This window comes from Castanea sativa, chromosome 1 (assembly GCF_040712315.1).
Source record: "Castanea sativa cultivar Marrone di Chiusa Pesio chromosome 1, ASM4071231v1".
Lineage (NCBI taxonomy): Eukaryota > Viridiplantae > Streptophyta > Magnoliopsida > Fagales > Fagaceae > Castanea > Castanea sativa.
The window spans coordinates 15,935,646-15,958,600 of record NC_134013.1 but is presented as its reverse complement, the minus strand read 5'-3'; the positions used below and the strand labels follow the sequence as shown (position 1 = coordinate 15,958,600).

Sequence of the window (22,955 nt, the reverse complement as noted above, 5' to 3'; positions counted from 1 at the left end):
TCTTTTGTAGGGATGTGAAAACTTAAAAATACAACAAAAACTCGCAACATTTTTTTACAATATCTTTGTTTTGAGTTATGGTAACCGTCACTCCCTTAGTATAATTTTTTTTTCATTTACATATATATTTATATATGTTGAGTTGCCATTTTATTTGGGGTAAAAACGTTGCCATATTTTATTGTGTTTTTTAAAAAAAGTGAGAAGTAAGAACATTTATTCTACACCGATTTAGTCTATTTTTAGGCCCAAAAATAACAACTTGGGCTCATGGGCTGCCTCTTGCTTTAGTCTGGGTATCTCCTCCAACAACAGTTGGGTCCTTTCGGCCTTTTTGATATTAAAAGAATTGAAAAAAAAAAAAAATGTCAAAAACGGCAACTAGCAGTAGGAATCTTCATAGAACAGAGACGAAAAGAAAGAGAGAAGAACAGTGCGATTGACTTATTAGTTTGTGGTTGTGGGTGATCTTTGTGTTTGGAAATGGCCGCTGAGAGCCAAAAGGGAAGTGTATGTGTAACGGGTGCAGGAGGGTTCCTTGCCTCATGGCTCTTAAAGCTACTTCTCTCCGACAACTATATTGTCCACGCTACAGTTAGACAACCCGGTAATTCATTTTCCTTTCTATCTCTCTCTTTTTTTCTTTTTTTTTATACATTTAAAGTAAGGGGGGAGGGATTTTAGATTTCTTTTGTATATTTGATTCTTACTTAGTACGTCTGACTTCTTATGTATTACTGTTTCATCAATCTTACTATGGCCTATTTATATTGTTTCAACTTATGATTGCCTGGAACAAAATTCCTATATATATATAGGTTGTGAATTGTGATCTGATGATGTTTTTCTTTGTTTAATATGTCATTGGTTCTTAAGGGAAAAGAAAAACAAAAAGAAACGAAAATGAAAATGAAAATGCATTAAATGCTAATATAAAGCAAATTATACTAGTAGATAAAAATAGAAACAGAAAATACTAATGTATAGCTTTTATTTTCTTCTAAATGTAAAATTTTCTATTAGTTTCAGTGCAATAAGATACAGGGCCTCTGACTGCAATTTCTTGCATATGCTTGTGAGAAGGAATTTTACTTCAACCAGGACATTTTTTGTAATCGATTGCAATTGGAATAGACACAATTTTTCCACATGTTTTTTGTGTGTAAAATGTAATATAATCATGTCAAATATATATATATATATATATATATATATATATATATTTTTATATATATATAAAAGACAAAGAAAAAAGAAATGTAATCATGTCAAATAGTTTCAAAAACAAACGAACTAACTTAAAGAACTATCAAAAGTCAATATATAATACAAATTCTCTATAGCACTTTTTGTGTTTCACTTTGTACTCTACCAGTCTAGCAATCACAATCACAATCTGTCTTGTATTCTTTTTTACTTTTCTTATTAAATAAATTAAGTTTAAAATGGGGGAAAAATTTAGACACGTGTTAGAATATAAAGTGAAACACAAAAAGTGGTATAAAGAATTTGTATTCATCAATAAATATTAAGAATTTTATTTCCATTGAACCCTAGACATCTTCATTAGAAACACTAGGAGGGGTCAGTTAAAGCTATAATGCTCTTAGTTACTACTTTCCGTTTTAGAATGAATTTGTATCAAACGAAAATTTTTTAATCTATCTAGGAGAACTGTAATTAATTTGCTGCTAAATCATTTTTTGAATGCTTCTTAAGATGACTTCTAGGAAATTGTGTGCAGGAGATGTGAAGAATGCTCATTTGAGTGAATTTGAGAACGCATCCACAAACTTGAGACTATTCAAGGCAGAATTACTGGATTATGACTCCATATGTTCAGCAGTTGAAGGGTGCATTGGAGTATTCCATGTTGCGAGTCCAGTTCCAGTTCCTTCGACCACAGTACCCAACCCTGAGGCAAGAATACCTATCTATGATTTCTTTTTCCCCCTTAATAAATAGTTTTGCATCAATTAGTACAAATCTACTAAGATGCTCTTATTAATATAATTATATTACCTTCCTAAGGTAGTAAATATATTATGCATAGATTTTTTTTTTGTCCTATTCACACTTTTTTCATATATATTTTTTGAAGGTAGAAGTGATTGAGCCTGCTGTAAAGGGCACACTTAACGTACTGAAAGCATGTGTTGAAGCAAAAGTTAAGCGAGTTGTTGTTGTGTCCTCTTTTGCTGCTGTGGGCATGAATCCAAGTTGGCCCAAGGATCAAGTGACAGATGAAACATGCTGGTCTGATAAGGAATATTGTAGAACTATTAAGGTAACTAACCAGAAAATGCATTTGTATGTTAAGCTTGTAGCTCTATTTTATAGATTTCGTGACTCCAATACAAATTTAATTGATATTACTTGCATACCAATTCTGAAATATAGATCTGCTAAATTGTTTCTACTTGTATAGTGAATGACCTAGTTCTAAGTTTTTCCAGAAGTGGTATTGTCTTTCTAAAACGGAAGCAGAAAGTGAGGCCTTGGAATTTGCAAAAAGAAGTGGGCTTGATGTTGCAACTGTATGTCCTTCCCTTATTTTAGGGCCAATTCTACAACCTGCAGTGAATGCAAGTAGTGTGGTTATCTTGAAACTTCTAAAAGGTGTTTTCCTGTAGCATTAATATTTCCATTAATCTTTCCATGCTTATAAATGTATGAATGTTTATATAGATACATACATACATACATATATATACTTATTACCTTATAACTTTACATTCAGGTGAAAATGTGTATCTTACGCTGTGCATGTATTTATGAAGTAGACTATTAATATCTCAAGTTATGTTTCATGCTAAAATTATCTATTTAGACTAAGGTCCATACTGCTAGAATTCCTTCTTTTTCATATTTCCACACCTCTCGTTGTGCCTTGCTTTGCAACAATTGGCTCTAGTGATACTGATTAATATATTACAGAGTTTACTCTTTCTCCAAAGCATGTCTTCTCTTCTTTTTGTTTTGTAATGAAGGGTGTACTTGTCTCATCTTCTACCACTAAATTACCACACAGATGGTTCTGAATCAATAGAAAACAAGTTCCGAAGGATTGTAGATGTACGTGATGTAGCTGAGGCACTACTCTTGGCTTATGAGAAGCCTGAGGCCAAAGGAAGATATATATGCATAGCACACATAATGAAGGCAAGGGATCTGATTGACTTACTGAAAAGTATATACCCCAACTATAACTATCTTAAGAAGTAAGCTTCTCTTTCAATTCTAGTTAATTTACTAAGGTGATCTTTCAATGTTGCTTCTATTTATGGATCAATGTGGTTGTGCAAAAGGATAAAGAAAGCACCAACAATAATCTTTTGTATCTTTCTTTCTTTAGTTTTTTATATGACATATTAGGCTGTCTCAACTCATGGTATCTGGACTTTGCTTGTATTGGCAGCTTTACCGAAGTGCATGAAGAAGAAAGGGTGAGTTCTGAGAAATTGCAAAAATTGGGTTGGAGTTTCCGGCCATTGAAGGAATCTTTAATTGATTCCGTTGAAAGCTATTGCACGGCTGGACTCATTGATTAAAAACATTGGATTGTAATTTTTATCTTCCCAACTAAAAGGCAACAGTTATGGCTTAATATAATGATTTCAAAGCAAAACTGAGTTTGGACCCGCTTATCTTCTGGCATGTGTCTACATATCGCTACATTAAGTCTGTTATACCAAATTTTATTCTTACTTATTAGTGTGCATGGTAGTGTTTGGGATAAGTGATTACTATCTCTTATTTAGAGTGAAAAGGAACTCTACATGTTGGGTTCTACCTGTGGTGGTATTAGATGTTAAAGAAATTAACTTACCATCTTCTTCTCAATTCATTTAAAAAACATTGTTGATTTTTTCTCTCTTTGGTCTAATAATTGTCACAAAGTCTCAGTTGGCAACTGCCCACAATCCTCCCAAATGAATTCCCTAATACCAACCCAATGATAGATTCGAACTCTTGCATCCAAAGCAAGAATCATACGGCAATGGAGGTGAACTCTCTAGCTTTGCAAGATCTACTTCCCTTGGAGCATGCAGAATATACCCTATAGAAAAGATTGACGGTTAAACAATTCTACTTCAAAACCAAGCTTCAATTCTGATATAAACCTGGAAAATAGCCAGAATGCCTACCTCTTGCCCAACTCAGAGCATTGAGGCTTCAATACTTGGGCCCTTGGTCTTAAGTCTTAACTTAGTTCCGTACTTGATGATGACAAAATCTCTTGCCTCGGTCTGTTCAATGCAAAATTCTCTTATTACTAGTTGCAAAATCCAGAATAGAGAATTTAACTCTAAGAAAGCATTGTCAAATTCAATATAATTCAATGAACTTCATCTGGGACCAACAACGTGAGCCACTAGCACAGCCTAAAACCCTTTTTTTTTTTAATAGAGAAAAAAAGTTATAAACTTATCCAAGAAATTTTTAAATATTTTTTTCTTTAGCAATTTAGGGATTTTTAAAAATCAAAGTTTTTTTTTTTTGGGAAAACTTTTAAAACTATAGTTAGCTTTACCAGTACCATAGTATACAAATTGAAAAACCAATTCAACTAGTCAAGATTTACGTTTTCCTAATTAGGCCCTCCTATTGATGGTGATCACTTGTCAATTTGGATAAATGTGCCTATCAATACATCACCCGAATTGAACAGATGGTTGGAGGAAAAAGGATCTCATGTTTTTGTTATACGTTGCAAGTCTCTTATAACTCATGTTTTGAAAGACTCATTGCATAAAATGGTGTGAGGCCCACATGTTGTAAAAGTTTTATTATATAATAGAAACAAGAGATATCTTCTTTAGTTGGAGGGGTGATATTTACTATCAACCGATAGATTTGGTCGAGTCAACTACACCACACTTTCACATGAATAGTTGAATTTTGATCGAATCCCTATTTGGGTCTTTCAAGGTTATGAACTTTTTTTTAACACAGCTAAATTTGTTTTAGACAAAAATGTCAAAACTTTTGATCTACACAATGACACATTTTTCCACGATTTATATATTTGTCAATGCGTGAAAAGTGGGTAATCACTGCTTGCCGCATGTTTAAATTGTGTAGACAAGTGTGTCATTTTGTGTTCTTAGACTTTTGACTACATTTTCTTGTTTTTTATCAATCTTTTGTAGATAGGACTTTTATTGTATATTGTACACCTAGATAAGCCATTTTTTAGGCCCATAAAAACAGCTTGGGCTGCCTCTTTCCCTAGTCAGGGTAGGAACTATGGACTATTCCTCATCCATCTCCTTCAACACGGTTGGGTTAGGTTAGGGATGGGGACATCGGGTGGGTCCTTTAGGCCTTTTTATAGTCCCTCGGTTCTTCCTTTCGGCCCAAAAAACACTAAAAAAAATTAAGAACTTACACTGGGATGCGTCTAGAGCACAGAAGAAAAGAAAGAGAGAAGAGCAGCGCTGTTGCGTGTTGACTTGTTGAGGTGGGCGAGTGTTGGAATTTGGAAACTGGTTTTGGAAATGGCAGCTGAGAATGAGAAGGGAAGAGTGTGTGTAACAGGAGGAGGAGGGTTCCTTGCTTCATGGGTCATTAAGCTACTTCTCTCCAAGAACTATTTTGTCCACACAACCGTTAGACAACCCGGTAACTCATTTCCCTTGCCTTCTCTCTTTTTCTTTCTTTTCTTCTTTATGTATTTTTTTGATACAGCTAAAAGTTTGGGAAAGGAAAAGGGATTGCTTTTGTATATTTCACTCTTACTTTTTTTCTTTTTTTTTTTGAGAATGTATTTCACTCTTACTTAGTACGCCTGACTTGTTAATTAGTGTTATTACTGTTTCATCAATCTTGCAAATTGCCTATTATATTGTTTCAACTTTCTTCTAATAATTAAGTGCTCGGAAATAAATTTCTACAGCTTGTGACATTATGTAATCTTTTTTTAGTATCTGGTCGGTTCTTAAGGGAAAAGAAAAACAAAATGAAACTGCAAATACAAAATGAATTATAGATAAAAATATAAACAGAATGTACAATTTTATTTTTTATTTTTCCTTTCTAATATAAAATTTTGCTACTACTTTCACAGCAATAAACTTACTGGGCTGTTGACTTAACCCACTTATGTGTGTGAAGGAATTTCATTTTAATCAGAAAAAAGAGAAACGGACATTTCTCATATCTGTTGCAAATGGAATAGACTCAAGTTTTCTACAAGTTCTATTTGTTTGAAATGAAATATAATCATGTTAAATACTTTTAAGATACAAAAGGACTGACTTTAAAGAACTATCAAAGGTCAATATATAGTAAGAATTTTATTTCCATGGGATGACCCATATAAACTATAAATGCCATTTTCCACTTTCAGTTTTAGTTTTAGAACAAATTTTTATCAAACAAAATTTTTAAAAGAATTCCCCTCTATCTAGGAGAACTATAATTAATTTGCTGCTAAATTATTTTTTGGATGCTCCTTAAGATGATCTTCTAGGAAATTGTGTGCAGGTGATGTGAAGTATGCTCACTTGAGTGAATTTGAGAACGCATCCACAAACTTGAAACTATTCAAGGCAGACCTACTGGATTATGACTCCATATGTTCTGCAGTTGAAGGGTGCATTGGAGTATTCCATGTTGCTAGTCCAGTTCCTTATACCGCAGTCCCAAACCCTGAGGCAAGGATACCTAACTATGACTTCTTTTTCCCAATTAATAAACAGTTTTGCATCAATTAGACAAATCTACTAAGACACCCTTAATAATATAATTATATTGCCACCCTAAGTTGTTTAATATATTATGCACAGAAAATTTTTCTGCTTTCCTTTTCACACTCTTTTCATATGTCTTTTGTTAAGGTAGAAGTGATTGAGCCTGCTGTAAAAGGCACACTTAATGTACTGAAAGCATGTGTTGAAGTAAAAGTTAAGCGGGTTGTTGTTGTGTCCTCTGTTGCTGCTCTGCTGATGAATCCAATTTGGCCCAAGGATCAAGTGATTGATGAAACTTGTTGGTCTGACAAGGAATATTGTAGAACTACAAAGGTAACTGACCACAAAATACAATTGCATGTTGAGCTTGTAGCTCTATTTTTTACATCGCATGATTCCAATACAAATTTGGTAAAATTACTTGCATACCAATTCTGAAATATAGATTCTAATAAGTTGTTTCTATATGTATACTGAATGACCTAGTTCTAAATTTTTCCAGAACTGGTATTGTCTTTCTAAAACGGAAGCAGAAAGTGAGGCCTTGGAATTTGCAAAAAGAAGTGGGCTTGATGTTGTAATTGTATGTCCTTCCCTTATATTGGGGCCACTTCTGCAGCATACAGTGAATGCAAGTAGCTTGGTTATCTTGAGACTTCTGAAAGGTACTAGCCTGTAGCATATTATCTCTATTGTAATCTTTCCAGGCTTTTAAATGTATGAATGTTATCGGATGTCCCCAAAGGGACTAAATGTATGAATGTTAATAAATATAAATATGTATATAATACATGTCACCTTTTATAATTTTATATACTGGTGAAAATGTGTATCTCACTCTCTGCATGTATTTACAAAACAGACTATTAACATCTCAAGTTAATGTTTCATGCTTTATTTTTTTTTTTTAGACTTAGGTCCATATTTCTAGGATTCCTGCTTCTTCTGATTTCCATCCCTCTAATTGTGCCTTGCTTTGCCGCAAGTGGCTCTAGTGATTCTGATTAATATATTAGAGAATTTAGTTTTCCTCCTAAGTCATGGCTTCTTTTTGATTTGTAACGAAGGGTATACTTCTCTAATCTTTTACCACATTATTACCCTGCAGATGGGTGTGAGTCACTGGAAAACAAGCTTCGATATATTGTAGACGTACGTGATGTAGCTGAGGCACTACTCCTGGCCTATGAGAATCCTGAGGCTGAAGGAAGATACATATGCATGGCATACACAATCAAGGAAAAGGACGTGGTTGACTTGCTAAAGAGTATATACCCCAACTACAACTATCCAAAGAAGTAAGTTTCTCTATTTATGCTATTTATTACTAATGTGATTTTTCAAAGTGGTATGTATTTATTGATCAACATGGTTATGTGGTCATGCAGAAGGGTGAACAACTAACGATCATCCCCTAAATTTTTCCTTTGCTAGTCATTTATGTAACATATTTGCCTGTCTCAACTCATTGATTCTGGACTTTGCTTGTTTTGGCAGCTATACCGAAGTGCCAAAAGAAGGAAGGTTAAGTTCTGAGAAATTGCAAAAATTGGGTTGGAGTTTCCGGCCATTGAAGGAAACTCTAACTGATTCCGTTGAAAGCTTTCGCAAAGCTGGACACGTTGATTGCAGTTTGGCTTAATGCAATGATTGCAGATCGACCCTGAGTTTGGATAATAAGTGATTGTCAGAATTAATTATGTTATATCAAGTTTTATTCTTAATCTTATTATACTCTCCATTGTGGCAACCTTTTGGGATAATAAAAGTGATTATCAGTTTGAATCCTATTTTCATTCTACCTCTTAGAGTAAAAAGACACTCTATGCGTTGGGTTCTTTCTCATTGTGGGTGTATTTAGGCTCACATGGAGGATGTGGATTGAGGTTGACACAATGTGGGTGTGGCGTTTTACACTTAAAAACTTTTACAGCTTAGTCCGCTTACTCGAACAGAGAGCGAGTGATTATATTTATACCTTGTTGGTGTATTTCTTCACCTCTCTAGCATTGCAACATCTACTTCCCTTGGAGCTTGTAGTGCACGGAAATGATTATGTTAAACAATTCTACTTCAAAACCGGGTTTTCATTCTGATCTGACCATGGAAAATAGCCCAAATGCCAACCTCTTGCCCAACACAAAGCTTTTATAAATTATAAGATCACAACTAATTTTACACTTATTTTTTGTGAAAAATTATTAGGTACTCTTGGAGTACCATAAATACGTACTCCTTCCTCTCACATAAATAGTGGGTTTCACCATGAATTTAATTAGTTAGACCCACCATTCATGTGAGAGGAGGGAGCACGCATTTATCGTACTCCGGGAGTAAACAATAATTTTCCTATTTTCATAACTATCCCATGTGACTGCTGTTAATAATGAAAAAGAAAAAAAAAAAAAAAAAAGAAGAAGAGTTATGAGTCCAGTCAAAGTTTTCCACAAAGGAGAGTGATGTAGGATTAGTTTTGGTCCTATAATAACTCCTTAGAATATTTCAGTCCTTGGTTGAGTTCATTTTTTCCAAGTGTTTTTTATTTTTATTTTTTTGAGAGAAATTAAATCTAAGTGTAGAATGGGTTCTTGTGGCTTCTTTTAAAATTAAGCCGACCAATTCCCATGCATCTGAAGTCTACCATTTGTTCGAGCCCTTTTTATCATGTGAAAAAGGCTGTGTCAATTGGATATATCGTACATTTAAAATTTTATTTCTTAAATCTAAAATTGTACATGATACCAGCTAAAAAAATTATAAAAAGGAAAAAATAATTTTATAATACTCCGTAATATTTAATCCGATTTAGGAAAGAGACCAATTTTAAATGAAGACACCTTCGTTTCGTTTTAATGTAGTTTTTTTTTTTTTAGAAAAGTTTTGAATTTAGTTAGGTGCAAACTTAAACGTTAAAATAAATATCAAGGAATCGGGACTTATTCTTTGGGTTTTGATTATCTAATTTGATTGATTAGTTTAATTTTTTTTATTATGGCGTACTCAATTTTATTTTGTTAAAATAAATATAAATGAATGAACAATGTCACATTTTAACCTTGTTAAGGAACCACAATTTGACTCCTTATAACCGCTCTAAACACAGGCCCACAGGGTGCTATGTCAAATCTCATAAAATATTTGAGTATGTCTTGCTCGTCAACAAATAATTTTGTGGTGGAGAATCTATCCATTTGATTTTGAGTATCTAATTTGGATGGTGACTATTTCATTTTCACACACACACACACACACACACACACATATGTGTGTATCTAAAAACTGAAGTGTAGCAATTATTGTTGTTATGCTCCTATTAAGCCACCACATCCACCATATCATTAGTCTCTTTCATATTTATTTTTTAAATATAATTTTTTACAATATTAACTATATAAATATATTGACTTTACAAATTCATTTTAGGCAATTTTAGCTTTACAAATTCATTTTAGGCGGTTTTAACTTTACATATTCATTTATTTCAATTTTGATGTTATAAGTAAATAATAAATAAATGGAAAATCAAAACAAAAGTTTTGTCTACATGTATTTCTTTTTGGCAGTTTTAAATTTAAATATTATTTTGCCCTTTTATCTTCCTTATTTTGGCTCTTCTTATTTTCATCATCTTATTATAAAGTTACCACTCAATCTCTTCCATTCTATGCATATTTTTCCTATACAAAAAGGCTCTCTCTCTCTCTCTCTCTCTCTCTCTCTCTCTCTCTCTCTCTCTCTCCATGTTGCTAGCCTAGTTCCTGTTCCTTCGACCACAGTACTAAACCCTGAGGCAAGAATACCTATCTATGATTTCTTTTTCCCTATTGTTAGAAATACTGAATTCAATAGTATTGTATTTCACCATAAAAGAATATACATAAGTGCTTTTATATAGGAGGTAGATGTGTGTAGTACAAGTAAGAGTGTAGTACAAGTATGTGTGCTATACAAATGATCTAAGTAGGCCTAAAGCCCACAAAACTAAAACACGTTAACAACCCCCCTAAAACTCAAGGTGGGTGTGAGACCAACTTGAGGTTGTTAATCAAAGTACGAAGGCATCCCTTAGGATGTGACTTGGTGAAGATATTTGTAAGTTGATCTTTGGAGGAGACAAAGAAGAGCTTAAGAGCACCATGGACAAGATGATAACGGATAAAATGACAATCAATCTCGATATGTTTAATCCATTCATGGAAGACATCATTGTGACCAATATGAATGGCACTCTGGTTGTCACAATAAAGAGGAGTAACAGATGATGTGGACACACCTAAGCCCTTAAGAAGCCATCGTAGCCAAAGAAACTTAGATGTGGTATCAGTTTGGGCATGATATTCTACTTTAGTACTAGAGTGGTCCACAAGGGTTTGTTTCTTACTTCGCCAAGAAATTAAAGAAGAACCAAGGAGAAAGCATAGCCAGTGGTGGACCTGTGATCAGTGAGATCTCCTGCCCAATCAACATTAGAGAATGCATAGAGAACAAGAGAAGACTGAGTTGAGTAGAAAAGGTCATGGAAGAGAGTGCCCTTCAAGTATCGAAGAATGCGCAGAACAAAAACATAGTAAGTCAATCGTGGAGCAGACAGATGCTGGCTCACCTGATGAACAGTATAGGAGATGTCTAGACGAGTAACAGTGAGATAAATTAGGCTGCCAACCAATCATCTATAAAAAGGGGGATTACACAATGTTTCCCCCCCCCCTTGAGGGAGTCAGATGCGCATTAAGTTCAACTAAAGTGTCAACAGTCTTGTTATCAGTGAGTCTAGCTCGAGACAAAAGTTTAGAAGCATACTTGGCTTAAGTAATATAAAGACCATCTGTGGAATGAGTGATTTCAAGACCTAAGAAATAGCTAAGATGTCCAAGACTTTCATTTTAAACTGCTGACTGAGAAAATCCTTGAGCTCTTGAATGTCATTGAGGTCATCACTAATTATGATTATATCATCCACATATGGGAGAAGCAAAATGGTGCCTTTGTCAATGCGACGAAGAAATAAGGCAGAATCATAAAGACTAGCAGTGTAACCCAAGTGAAAAATGGTGGAGCTGAACTTGGCAAACCAAGCTCGTGGAGCTTGTTTAAGGCCATAAAGTGCACGTCAAATGTGACAAACCTTGTTTGATTCAACAGAGAGACCAAGAGGAGGTTGCATATAAACTTCTTCACTCAAAGCCCCATTAAGGAAGACATTTTTAACATCCATCTGAAAAATGTCCCATTTACTAGCAGCTGCAACAGCTAAAAGGGCACGAATGGTTGAGATACGAGCAATTAAAGTAAAGGTCTCTTCATAATCAATCTCATACTCTTGTGTAAAACCTTTTGCAATAAGACAAGTCTTATAGCACTCAATGGACCAATCAAAGTGAGTCTTGATCTTGTAGATCCACTTAATACCAACCACAGACTGTCCAAGAGAGAGAGTAACCAAATCCTAAGTATGGTTTTTGGATAATGCATCAAGTTCCTCTTTCATCACAATCTACCATAAAGGGTCAGTGGAGGCCTCACGATAGATGTGAGGCTCGTGGAGTGTAGCAAGGGTAGTGTAGTAATGATAGTCAAGTAAATGTGCAGGAATGGATCTTACCCGGGTTGAGTGACGAGATGGAATGTCTTGTTAAAGATCTTTAGGCAGAGTAGGAGCAGGGGACCCAGGCTTAAAGTGAGGTAGTTCGTCATCAACCTATTCATCTTCCACTTGTCCACAAAAAGCATAAAAAATATCTGGAGGTTGGATAAAGAAGTCCAAAGGAGGATCGAAAGTATTTTGAGAAGGAACGTGAGACTCGTCTGGAAAGATTTCTAAAACAGATAAGGTAGTCAAGGAAGAGCGAAAATGAGAGAGTTCAACAAACAAGCAGGTGTTCCCAAAAGACAACATTACGGGAAACACGAAGACGATGAGAAACAGGATCATAATATTGATACCCCTTTTGAGTTTCACCATAGCCAAGGAAACAACAAAGTATAGATCAAGGCTCATATTTGTTGTGCTCATGAGGCTAAAAAAGAACAAAACAAGCAGATCTGAAGGAACGAAGGTGATGATAGTCAGATGACAGTGCTCGGAATGCGATTAATAGCATGAACAGCATGAAGAGCAGCTTTACCCCAAAATAGAGTAGGAACTTTGGCAAAAAGAAGAAGAGCATGAACAGTGTCAAGACTATGAAGAAGTTTTTTTTCAGCTTAACCAATTTACTGAAAGGTACTTGGACAAGTTAGATGATGTATAGTGTCATAGGAATGCAACAGAGTTTGAAAAGTATACTGAGTATATTCAAGAGCATTATTAGATCGAAAATTTTTGATACATTTGGAGAATTGTGTTTCAACCATTTTTGCAAAGTTACCATAGATTGGAAAATTTTCAAGGAAAATTTTCAAAACAAGATTTCATAGGAAAAATCCAACTATAATGAGAATAATCATCAATAAAAACAACAAAATATCAAGATCCACCAATACTAGCAACAGGAGAAGGTCCCTAAATATCAGAATGAATTAACTCAAAAATACTATTAGAGATAGATTCACTATTATTGAAAGGCAAAGCTGGCTGTTTTCCTAACTAGCATGAAGTACAATTAAAATTTTCTTTGGACACAAAACCTAACAGACCCTTAGAAGCTAACGGTTGTACCCGAGAAGAGGATGCATGACCAAGATGAGAATGCCAAAGTGCAAGAGAATGTAAGGAAGAAATCGTAGCAATTGCAGCAACAACGGAAACATGAGCAACTGGTGGAAGATGAAGATTGTCCACAAGAAACATACGCCAAACTCTAGGACCGATCCTAAGCTCCTACCCCGTCCTCAGATCCTGCACAGTACATCCAGAATAGTAAAAAATAAAGTGATATCCTAGTTCAGCTAATTGACCCACAGAGTATAAATTATAGGATAGGTCAAGTACGTGGAAGACCCCAAGAACAGAGAGGTTGGAGGTTGAAACAAAACCTAAACTATTTACAAGCATGGTGAAACCATCAGCTATATGAATATTAAGAGGATGTGGTGCAGGGTCAAGTTTGGAGAATAAGGACGAATGAGGTGTCATGTGATTGCAACAAGCAGAATCAAAAAGGCAAGCGTAAGATTTACCGGGTAAAACTGAGAGAGTAGTGGAAAGAGATGCATTACCAGCCATACGAACAGCCTGAGCTATGATGTCCTATAGTTTAGTAGGGAAAAGGTTGTCAGTGGATCCAGAAGTCTGGGACTCAGCTGAAACGGAAGGCATTGACGGAGTAGACTCAGTACTAGCAACAACAACAGTAGATTTGTTCCGACGGTAACAAGTCTCAACAGTGTGGCCAGGATGCATGCAATAGTTGCAAAACTTTTTGTTGGTTTGCTTGCAAGAATTGCTAGAGCCAGAGGAATCAAACCCTGATTACGGAGGTTGCTTTATGAGTGGAGCAGAAGGAGCAATGGCCAAAACATTAAGCTTATTCTGGGCTTGAAGGGTTGCAAGACAAGCTTCTTCTCCAACCAACTCGTATACAGCGGTATCAGGAGAAGGAGGAGGACTGCGATTAAGAAGCTGACCTCGGATGGGCTCATAGTCCTTGTGAAGTGACATCAGGAATTCATAGAGACAAAATTCATCTCTAACGGTAGTATATTGCTGAGTATCCTTTAAGCATGCCTAAGTTGGATCAGAAAGGCCAATTTGGTCCCAAATGCAGTGAAGCTAATCATAGTAGTCATTGATGGATTGCCCTAGTTCTTGCCTAAGTTGATGCAATTCAACCACTAACTGATATTTCATGGATCCGTGAGTAGTAGAGTATCTTTTGGCCAACATATCCCATGCCGATTTTGCATCATCAAAGCTACCCAACAGATTGGAGATAAAGGAAATGGAAGTGTTCCGAATCCATGTGAGGATCATGTGGCTGTAACTATCTCATTCAATCATGCGACTAAGGAAGACAACATCTTCTTCACTTTCCCCCTTGACAGGAATAGTGATTGCACTAATACAATATTGACAAAGCATGCAACCCTTAAGAAAACTGCACATAGCTTGAGACCAAGATAAGTAATTTTTATTCCCCTCCAATATAGTATTGATAGGGCGAGGAAGAAAAATATCATTTTTATCCATTTAGAAACACAATATGCAAAAACAGATTACAAAAATGAAGTTTACGCGAAAAACTAGGTAAGGAGAACCTGGACTACAAAAAGTTAACTCTGGAGAAAAGTCAACGGTCTAGTCAAAGTCAACGGTCCACTCGGTCAATGGTCAGAGGTGATGACGGCAAATGACTAAATGCTGATGTAAGCTAGGGCTGACGTGGCATTGCTAACGTCACGGGTGACGTCAGCCTAGAGCAGTTGATAGGGCGTGGGGTGTGTGAGCTACAGCGCAGATCCTTTGAGCGGCCGTTGGGGGTGCGTGCGGTCTCCTATGGCTTCGAGGCTTCCATGAGTGTGTAGATAGACGCAAGACGATCTCAATGGTACCTGTAGAAAATTAATAGAAGAAATATTCGTGGCGATGATGAAAAGAGCAATGGTCTTTGCAGTGTGGAACTCCTTAATGGCGACGGCTATAGGTCCGAAACCCAAGGACGATAGCTGGAAGACGTCGGAGGTTCAACAACAAAAAGCTGTGGCTGCTGCTGTGATGACAAAAGTGATGTTAAGAATGAAATAACACCAATAAAGACAAGACTGCTAAAAAAATGTCAAAGCAGTGGCTCTGATACCATGTTAGAAATACTAAATTCAATAGTATTGTATTTCACCGTAAAAGAATATACATGAATGCCTTTATATAGGAGGCAGATGTGTGCAGTATAAGTAAGAGTGTAATACAAGTATATGTGCTATACAAGTAATTTAGGTGGGCCAAAAGTCCACAACACTAAAACATGTTAACACCTATTAATAAATAGTAATCTACTAAAATGCCCTTAATAATATAATTATATTACCTTCCTAAGGTAGTAAATAAATTATGCATAGATTTTTTTTTCCTTTTCACACTTTTATCATATAAATTTTTTTTAAGGTAAAAGTGACTAAGCCTACTGTAAAGGGCACACTTAACGTACTGAAAGCATGTGTTGAAGCAAAAGTTAAGCGAGTTGTTGTTGTGTCCTCTTTTGCTGCTATGGGCATGAATCCAAGTTGGCCCAAGGATCAAGTGACTGATGAAACATGTTGGTCTGATAAGGAATATTATTGAACTATTAAGGTACTAACTAGAAAATGCAATTGTATGTTAAGCTTGTAACTCTCTTTTATAGATTTTGTGGCTCCAATACAAATTTTATTGACATTACTAGCATACCAATTCTGAAATATAGATCTGCTAAATTGTTTCTACTTGTATAGTGAATGACCTAGTTCTAAGTTTTTCTAGAAGTGGTATTGTTTTTCTAAAACGGAAGTAGAAAGTGAGGCCTTGGAATTTGCAAAAAGAAGTGGGCTTGATGTTGTAACTGTATGTCCTTCCCTTATTTTAGGGCCAATTCTACAGCCTATAGTGAATGCAAGTAGTGTGGTTATCTTGAAACTTCTGAAAGGTGTTTGCCTGTAACACTAATATCTCCATTAATCCTTCCATGCCTTTATATATGTACACACACACACACACACACACACACACACACACACACACACACACACACACTTATCACCTTATAACTCTATATTCAGGTGGAAATGTGTATCTTACACTGTGCATGTACTTATGAAGCAAACTATTAATATCTTAAGTTATGTTTCATGCTAAAATTATCTATTTAGTTTAAGGTCCATACTGCTAGAATTCCTTCTTTTTCATATTTCCATACCTCTCATTGTGTCGCCAAAGGCCTTGTACCTGAATTAACACCTCCCCATGTACAAAGTGCTTGGGGGTCTAAGGGGAAAGGGTTCGAGTGGCGGGGTTAGCAGTATGTTGTAATTATCTCTCAAAAATACCTCTTATTGTGCCTTGCTTTGCAACAATTGGCTCTAGTGATACTAATTAATATATTACAGAGTTTAGTCTTTCTCCAAAGCATGTCTTCTCTTTTTCTTTTCTTTTTTCGTAATGAAGGGTATACTTGTCCCATCTTCTACCACTAAATTACCACACAGATGGTTATGAATCAATAGAAAACAAGTTTTGAAGGATTGTAGACGTATGTGATGTAGCTGAGGCACTACTCCTGGCTTATGAGAAGCCTAAGGCTGAAGGAAGACATATATGCATAGCACACATAATTAAGGCAAGGGATCTGATTGACTTACTGAAAATTATATACCCGAACTATAACTATCCTAAGAAGTAAGTTTCTCTTTCAATTCTAGTTAATTTACTAAGGTGATCTTTATCAAAATGAAGATGGTAATGAACACAAGGAAGCAACAAGGGCAGAGTTTACAAGAGCATTGGAGTCTAATCAGAACAAAATCTCTACATAAACGACTTGAAATAGTACTTGTACTGTGTAAATACGTCTTGTAGTTTTTGATGCTTGATTTAATGATTGTAAGTGATTGCACATGGGAGAGGTAGTTATTACTATATGTGCACATGTAGAGTTAGTTGTTGTTTTGTTAGTAGCAGTAAGTCTAATAGGCATGTTTACTCTGTATATATAATGCTTTGTATCTTTCCTTTTACTAATTAATCAAATACAGAATTCTTTCTTCCATTTCTTAATATAGTATCAAAGTAAATTCTCAAATCTTTCTAGTGTTTTGCATTTTCTTTCTTCAATTTTCTCAATTTCTTCTTCAATTTTCTCGAGAAAACACACTCTATTTTGAGAAATTTTCATTTTCTTGCCAATAATGGCTTCCGCTGCAACTACTACAACCACAAATGGTTCGACCAATGGATCTGCACCTAAGAATCCATCGTCTTCTTCGCAAGATTCTCCAATGGATGATCCCCTGTTCTTGCATCATGCTGAGAATCTAGGGTTAGTACTTGTCACACAGCCCTTAACTGGTGGAGAAAACTACTCAGCTTGGGCTAGAGCTGTGAGGAAGGCTTTGCTCGCTAAGAACAAATTAGGTTTCATTAATGGGACTTTAACTCTCTCATCACCATTGGTGTCTACTCCTTTATCTGTGCAAGCGTGGATTAGGTGTGATAATATGGTTGGGACTTGGTTGACCAATTCTGTTTCTCCAAAGCTTCAAACAAGCATCATATATGAGGACACTGCCTTAAAAATCTAGAATGACTTGAAGAATTGTTTTTCCCAAACCAATGGACCAAAGGTTTTCAATCTTCAAAAGGAAATTTCAAAATTACATCAAGGTGAGATGTCCATTACTGATTTCTTTACCCAATTGAAGGTTTTTTGGGATCAATTGCAGAATCTTAATCCTTTCCTTTCGTGCACTTGTGGCAAGTGTGTCTGTAATATCAACAAAAGGCTTAATGATTTACAAATCAGAGAGTCTGTGATGAAATTTCTGATGGGATTAAATGATTCTTTCTCCCAAGTTAGGACCCAAGTGTTGCTTATGGATCCAATTCCATCTCTTAGCAAGGTTTATTCTTTGCTAATTCAAGAAGAAACACAAAGATCAATCCCATATACTTCAGGTGTTAAATTTGATTCTATTGTATTAGCTACTAAAGTACCAATTGATCATATTAATCATGGTTCCAATCTTGTTAATTATGGTGGAAAAGTTAAGGAGAGACCTGTATGTACTCATTGTGGTAAGACTAGTCATACTATAGATAAATGCTACAAGTTGCACGGGTTTCCACCGGGTTTGAAATTCAAGAATAAGCCTTCTATGGCACACCAAGTATCCTCAAGTTCAAGTTCAGAGTTTGCTACTCAAATGCATCAACCTTCTGCCATTACACCTGAGCAGTGTCAGCAGCTATTGGCTTTGTTAAGTGCTTCCAATTCCTCTCTTACAGTAACCACTCCAACATCAGAAGCACCAATGGCTAATGTAGCTTCTTCTTCCAACACTGCCAATGTGGCAATGGTAGGTATTGATTTCTCTCATAGTGTTTTTGTTGCACATGTCGTTAATAGGAGAGCTTATAGTCCTACTACTTAGGTATTGGATACTGGTGCCATTGACCATTTTGTATATTTAGTTGACTTGTTAACTTCAATTACTGCTACTAGGCAGTCTTTGGTTCAATTGCCTAATAGGGAATCAACACAAGTAACTCATGTTGGGACTGTTGTTTTGTCATCTTGCCTTATCCTAAAAAATGTTCTTTGTGTTCCCTCTTTTACCTTTAATCTCTTATCTATTATCACTTTGACTCATTCTCAGCCATATTGCCTTACTTTCCTATCTGCTTATTATTTTGTTCAAGACCTTAACTCTTGGAAAACAATTGGGGTAGGCAAGGCACTTGGTGGTTTATATCTGTTGCAGTCTGAAAGTCTTCAGTATTCTTCTGCTTCTTCTCTTACTACCTTCTTAGCTGCTTACAACATTAGTGATGTTTTTAGTCCTTTTATTGCAGCAAGTTCCACTCATGTTGATCATTCTTCTTCTTCTCTCTGGCATGCCAGATTAGGTCACCCTTCTAACATCAAACTCAATGCTTTATGTCATGTAATTCCTTCTTTAAAACATTCATGTAATCAAAATTGTCAAATCTGTCCTATGGTAAAACTTAAGAGATTGCCTTTTCCTTTTCATAATAATATCAATAATTGTGCATTTGATTTGGTTCATATGGATGTATGGAGACCATATTCAACTCCTACTTTGGATGGCTTCAAGTATTTTTTAACTATTGTAGATGATGCTAGAAGAGCTACAAGGTTATTCTTGATGAAGTCTAAATCAGAAGTTAGGCAATTATTCTCTTCTTTCTATACTATGGTTCATACTCAATTTGGCCTAAAAATAAAAGCAATTAGGACTGATAATGCTAAGGAATTTGATATTTTTGATTTTCTTAATTCTCATGGAATTATTCATAAGTATAGCTGTGTTTACACTCCACAACAAAATTCTGTTGTGGAAAGGAAACATCAGCACCTTCTTTCAATAGCTAAAGCTTTACAAATTCAATCCCAGGTTCCTCTTAAGTTTTAGGGTGATTGTGTTCTACATGCTGCCTACCTTATTAACAGGCTACCTTCTCCTTTATTGCATGATAAAACTCCTTTTGAACTTCTTCTCCACAAGGTTCCAGATTACAATTATCTTAAGGTTTTTGGTTGTTTGTGTTTTGCCTCAACCATTGTTCATACAAGAACCAGATTCTCTCCAAGGGCAAGGAAATGTGTCTTTCTTGGTTTTCCTTACAATGTTAAGGGTTATAAAGTCTTTGACCTTGAGTCTCATACTGTTTTTGTTTATAGGGATGTTATATTCCACGAGCATGTTTTTCCATTTGTTTCAAATTCTTGTGGTTCTGTCCAATCTTCTGTTTTACCCTTACCCTATGTTCCAACTGTTAATCCTATGTTTGATCCTATTCTTTCATCCAAATCTTCTTCCTCATCTGCTGTTCCTCTTGAATCAATCATTCATATTCATCATTCCCTTGATGATGATTTGCTTGATGAGGTACCTGCAGAACCTCCTAATCTAGTTATTGATCCTAGTACTCTTAGAAGGTCTTCTAGGACTGTCAAACCACCTTCTTATTTACAAGCTTACCACTGCAACCAAGTATCCACTATCCTTGCTGCCACTCCTCCTCGATCAGGTACTTCCCATCCTCTTTCATCTCATGTTTCTTATCACCATCTCTCTCCTTCTTACAAATCTTTTTATTGCTCCATTTCTTCCCTTGTTGAACCAACTTATTTTTTCCAAGCTGCTTCTGACCCCAAATGGCAAGAGGCCATGGCTGCTAAAATAGCTGCACTTGAGGCTAATAATACTTGGACATTGACCCCTCTGCCTGCTGGTAAGAAACCTATTGAGTGTAAGTGGGTTTATAAAATTAAATACAAGGCTGATGGTTCAGTTGAGAGGTACAAGGCACTGTTGGTTGCTAAGGGATTTACACAAAAAGAGGGTGTGGATTATTTTGGGACCTTTTCCCCTGTGGCCAAAATGGTTTCTGTCAAGGTACTTCTTGTTGTGGCTGCAATTCAGGTTTGGTTTCTCAGTCAATTGGATGTGAATAATGCGTTTCTTCATGGTGATTTGGATGAGGAAGTGTATATGGTTCTTCCACAGGGGTTTCACAGCCAAGGGGAGGTAGTTTGCAAGCTATATAAGTCTTTATATGGCCTTAAACAAGCTTCTAGGCAATGGTTTGCCAAGTTTTCTGGTACTTTACTTCAGCTTGGTTTTAATCAATCCAAAGCTGATTATTCTTTGTTTACTAGAAGGCAAGGTGATGTTTATATGATTTTGTTGGTATATGTGGATGATGTCTTAATAGCTTGTAATAATAAGGCTGAAATAGACAGGTTCAAGATTTTGCTAGATGAGAAGTTTAAGCTAAAGGACCTAGGTGACTTGAAGTACTTTCTTGGACTGGATGTTGCTAGATCAGACAAAGGAATTGCACTTTGTCAAAGAAAGTACACACTTAAGGTTCTTAATGATGCTGGTATGCTTGGGTGTAAGCTAGCAAAGACACCTATGGAGCAAAATCTCAAACTTAGTAAGTTGGAGGGAGAAGAACTTAAAGATCCAAGTAGTTATAGAAGATTAGTAGACAGGTTATTGTATTTGACAATCACAAGATTAGACATCACTTTTGTTGTCCACAGACTTAGTCAGTACATGTCTAGACCAAGAAAACCACATTTGGATGCAACTTATATAGTATTGCAATACTTGAAAGATGAACGAGGGAAAGGTCTTATGTTTTCCTCTAAAACAGATTTACACTTGAAGGGATTTGCAGATGTTGATTGGGCTTCTTGTCCTGACACAAGAAAATCTATGATATGTTATTGTGTCTTCATTGGTGACTCTTTGGTGACCTGGAAATCAAAGAAGCAATCTACAGTCTCAAGATCCTCAGCAGAAGCTAAGTATAGTACCATGGCAGTTGCCACATGTGAGTTGGTGTGGATTTTACATTTCCTCAAAGACATTGGGGTTAAACATAATAGAGAGGCATTACTGTTTTGTGACAGTCAGGTAGCACTGCATATTGATTCTAACCCCGTATTCCATGAGAGGACAAAGCATATTGAGATAGATTGTCATGTGGTCAGGGATAAGGTTTTGGAAAGGGTTATTAAGTTGAATCATGTTAGGACTCATTGCCAATTAGTAAACATGCTTACCAAAGCTTTGGGTTACAATCAATTTTCCAATCTTGTTTACAAGCTGAGAATGATAAACATACATACACCCTCTGCTCTTGAGGGGGAATATCAAAGTGAAGATGGTAATGAACACAAGAAAAGCAACAAGAGCAGAGTTTACAAGAGCATTAGAGTCTGATCAGAACAAAATCTCTGCATAAACGACTTGAAATAGTACTTGTACTGTGTAAATACGACTTGTAATTTTTGATGCTTGATTTAATGATTGTAAGTGATGGCACGTGGGAGTGGTAGTTATTACTATATGTGCACGTGTAGAGTCAGTTGTTGTTCTGTTAGTAGCAGTAAGTCTAATAGGTGTGTTTACTCTGTATATATAATACTTTGTATCTTTCCTTTTACTAATTAATCAAATACAGAATTCTTTCTTCCATTTCTTTATAATGTTGCTTCTATTTATGGATAAAGCACCAACAATCATCTTTTGTATATTTCTTTCTCTAGTTGTTTATATAACATATTAGGCTGTCTCAACTCATGGTTTCTGGACTTTGCTTGTATTGGCAGCTTTACTGAAGTGCATGAAGAAGAAAGGGTGAGCTCTGAGAAACTGCAAAAATTGGGTTGGAGTTTCCGGCCATTGAAGGTATCTTTAACTGATTCAGTTGAAAGCAATTGCAAGGCTGGACTCATTGATTGAAAACATTGGACTGTAATTTTTATCTTCCCAACTAAGTATAGGTTTCATAAAGGCAGCAGTTATGGCTTAATTTAAGGACAAAGCAAAACTGAGTTTGGATGTACATATCACTATTTCATTAAGTCTGTTATACCAAATTTTACTCTTACTATTCTCTTTTATGTGGTAGCCTTTGGGATAAGTGATTACTATCTCTTATACAGAGTAAAAAGGAACCCTACATGTTGGGTTCTGTTAGGATTTGTACCCTTAAATCATATTGTATGATGCTATGTATGATATTATGTATGACATTATGTATGACTTAATATTGTGATTGATAAAATTATTTTATTATTATCTAAAATAATGGTA

General features: G+C 35.7%; 2 protein-coding genes and 1 pseudogene across 2 annotated transcripts; all 3 read left to right on the top strand.

Annotated features, from left to right (window-relative positions):
- Window positions 1-386: 386 nt before the first annotated feature.
- LOC142617129 (cinnamoyl-CoA reductase 1-like) lies at window positions 387-3,647 on the top strand. The gene is made up of 6 exons (XM_075789839.1): window positions 387-607; window positions 1,745-1,920; window positions 2,102-2,287; window positions 2,457-2,619; window positions 3,032-3,221; window positions 3,419-3,647. Exons 1-6 carry the CDS (start codon window positions 484-486, stop codon window positions 3,549-3,551), a joined length of 972 nt encoding a protein of 323 aa, XP_075645954.1. The 5' UTR covers window positions 387-483; the 3' UTR covers window positions 3,552-3,647.
- A 1,731-nt stretch (window positions 3,648-5,378) lies between these two features.
- On the top strand, window positions 5,379-8,485 carry LOC142617123 (cinnamoyl-CoA reductase 1-like). The gene is made up of 6 exons (XM_075789830.1): window positions 5,379-5,625; window positions 6,490-6,659; window positions 6,843-7,028; window positions 7,198-7,360; window positions 7,804-7,993; window positions 8,193-8,485. Exons 1-6 carry the CDS (start codon window positions 5,502-5,504, stop codon window positions 8,335-8,337), a joined length of 978 nt encoding a protein of 325 aa, XP_075645945.1. The 5' UTR covers window positions 5,379-5,501; the 3' UTR covers window positions 8,338-8,485.
- A 6,749-nt stretch (window positions 8,486-15,234) lies between these two features.
- Window positions 15,235-22,601, top strand: LOC142619808 (cinnamoyl-CoA reductase 1-like; annotated as a pseudogene).
- Window positions 22,602-22,955: the final 354 nt, after the last annotated feature.

Excerpts from the sequence above, each read along its gene's own strand:
- LOC142617129 (XM_075789839.1), top strand. The coding sequence starts at position 484 with ATGGCCGCTGAGAGCCAAAAGGGAAGTGTATGTGTAACGGGTGCAGGA. Across the intron at positions 608-1,744 it reads CGCTACAGTTAGACAACCCG|GAGATGTGAAGAATGCTCAT; the intron begins GTAATTCATTTT and ends AATTGTGTGCAG. Across the intron at positions 1,921-2,101 it reads CCACAGTACCCAACCCTGAG|GTAGAAGTGATTGAGCCTGC; the intron begins GCAAGAATACCT and ends TATTTTTTGAAG.
- LOC142617123 (XM_075789830.1), top strand. The coding sequence starts at position 5,502 with ATGGCAGCTGAGAATGAGAAGGGAAGAGTGTGTGTAACAGGAGGAGGA. Across the intron at positions 5,626-6,489 it reads CACAACCGTTAGACAACCCG|GTGATGTGAAGTATGCTCAC; the intron begins GTAACTCATTTC and ends AATTGTGTGCAG. Across the intron at positions 6,660-6,842 it reads CCGCAGTCCCAAACCCTGAG|GTAGAAGTGATTGAGCCTGC; the intron begins GCAAGGATACCT and ends TCTTTTGTTAAG.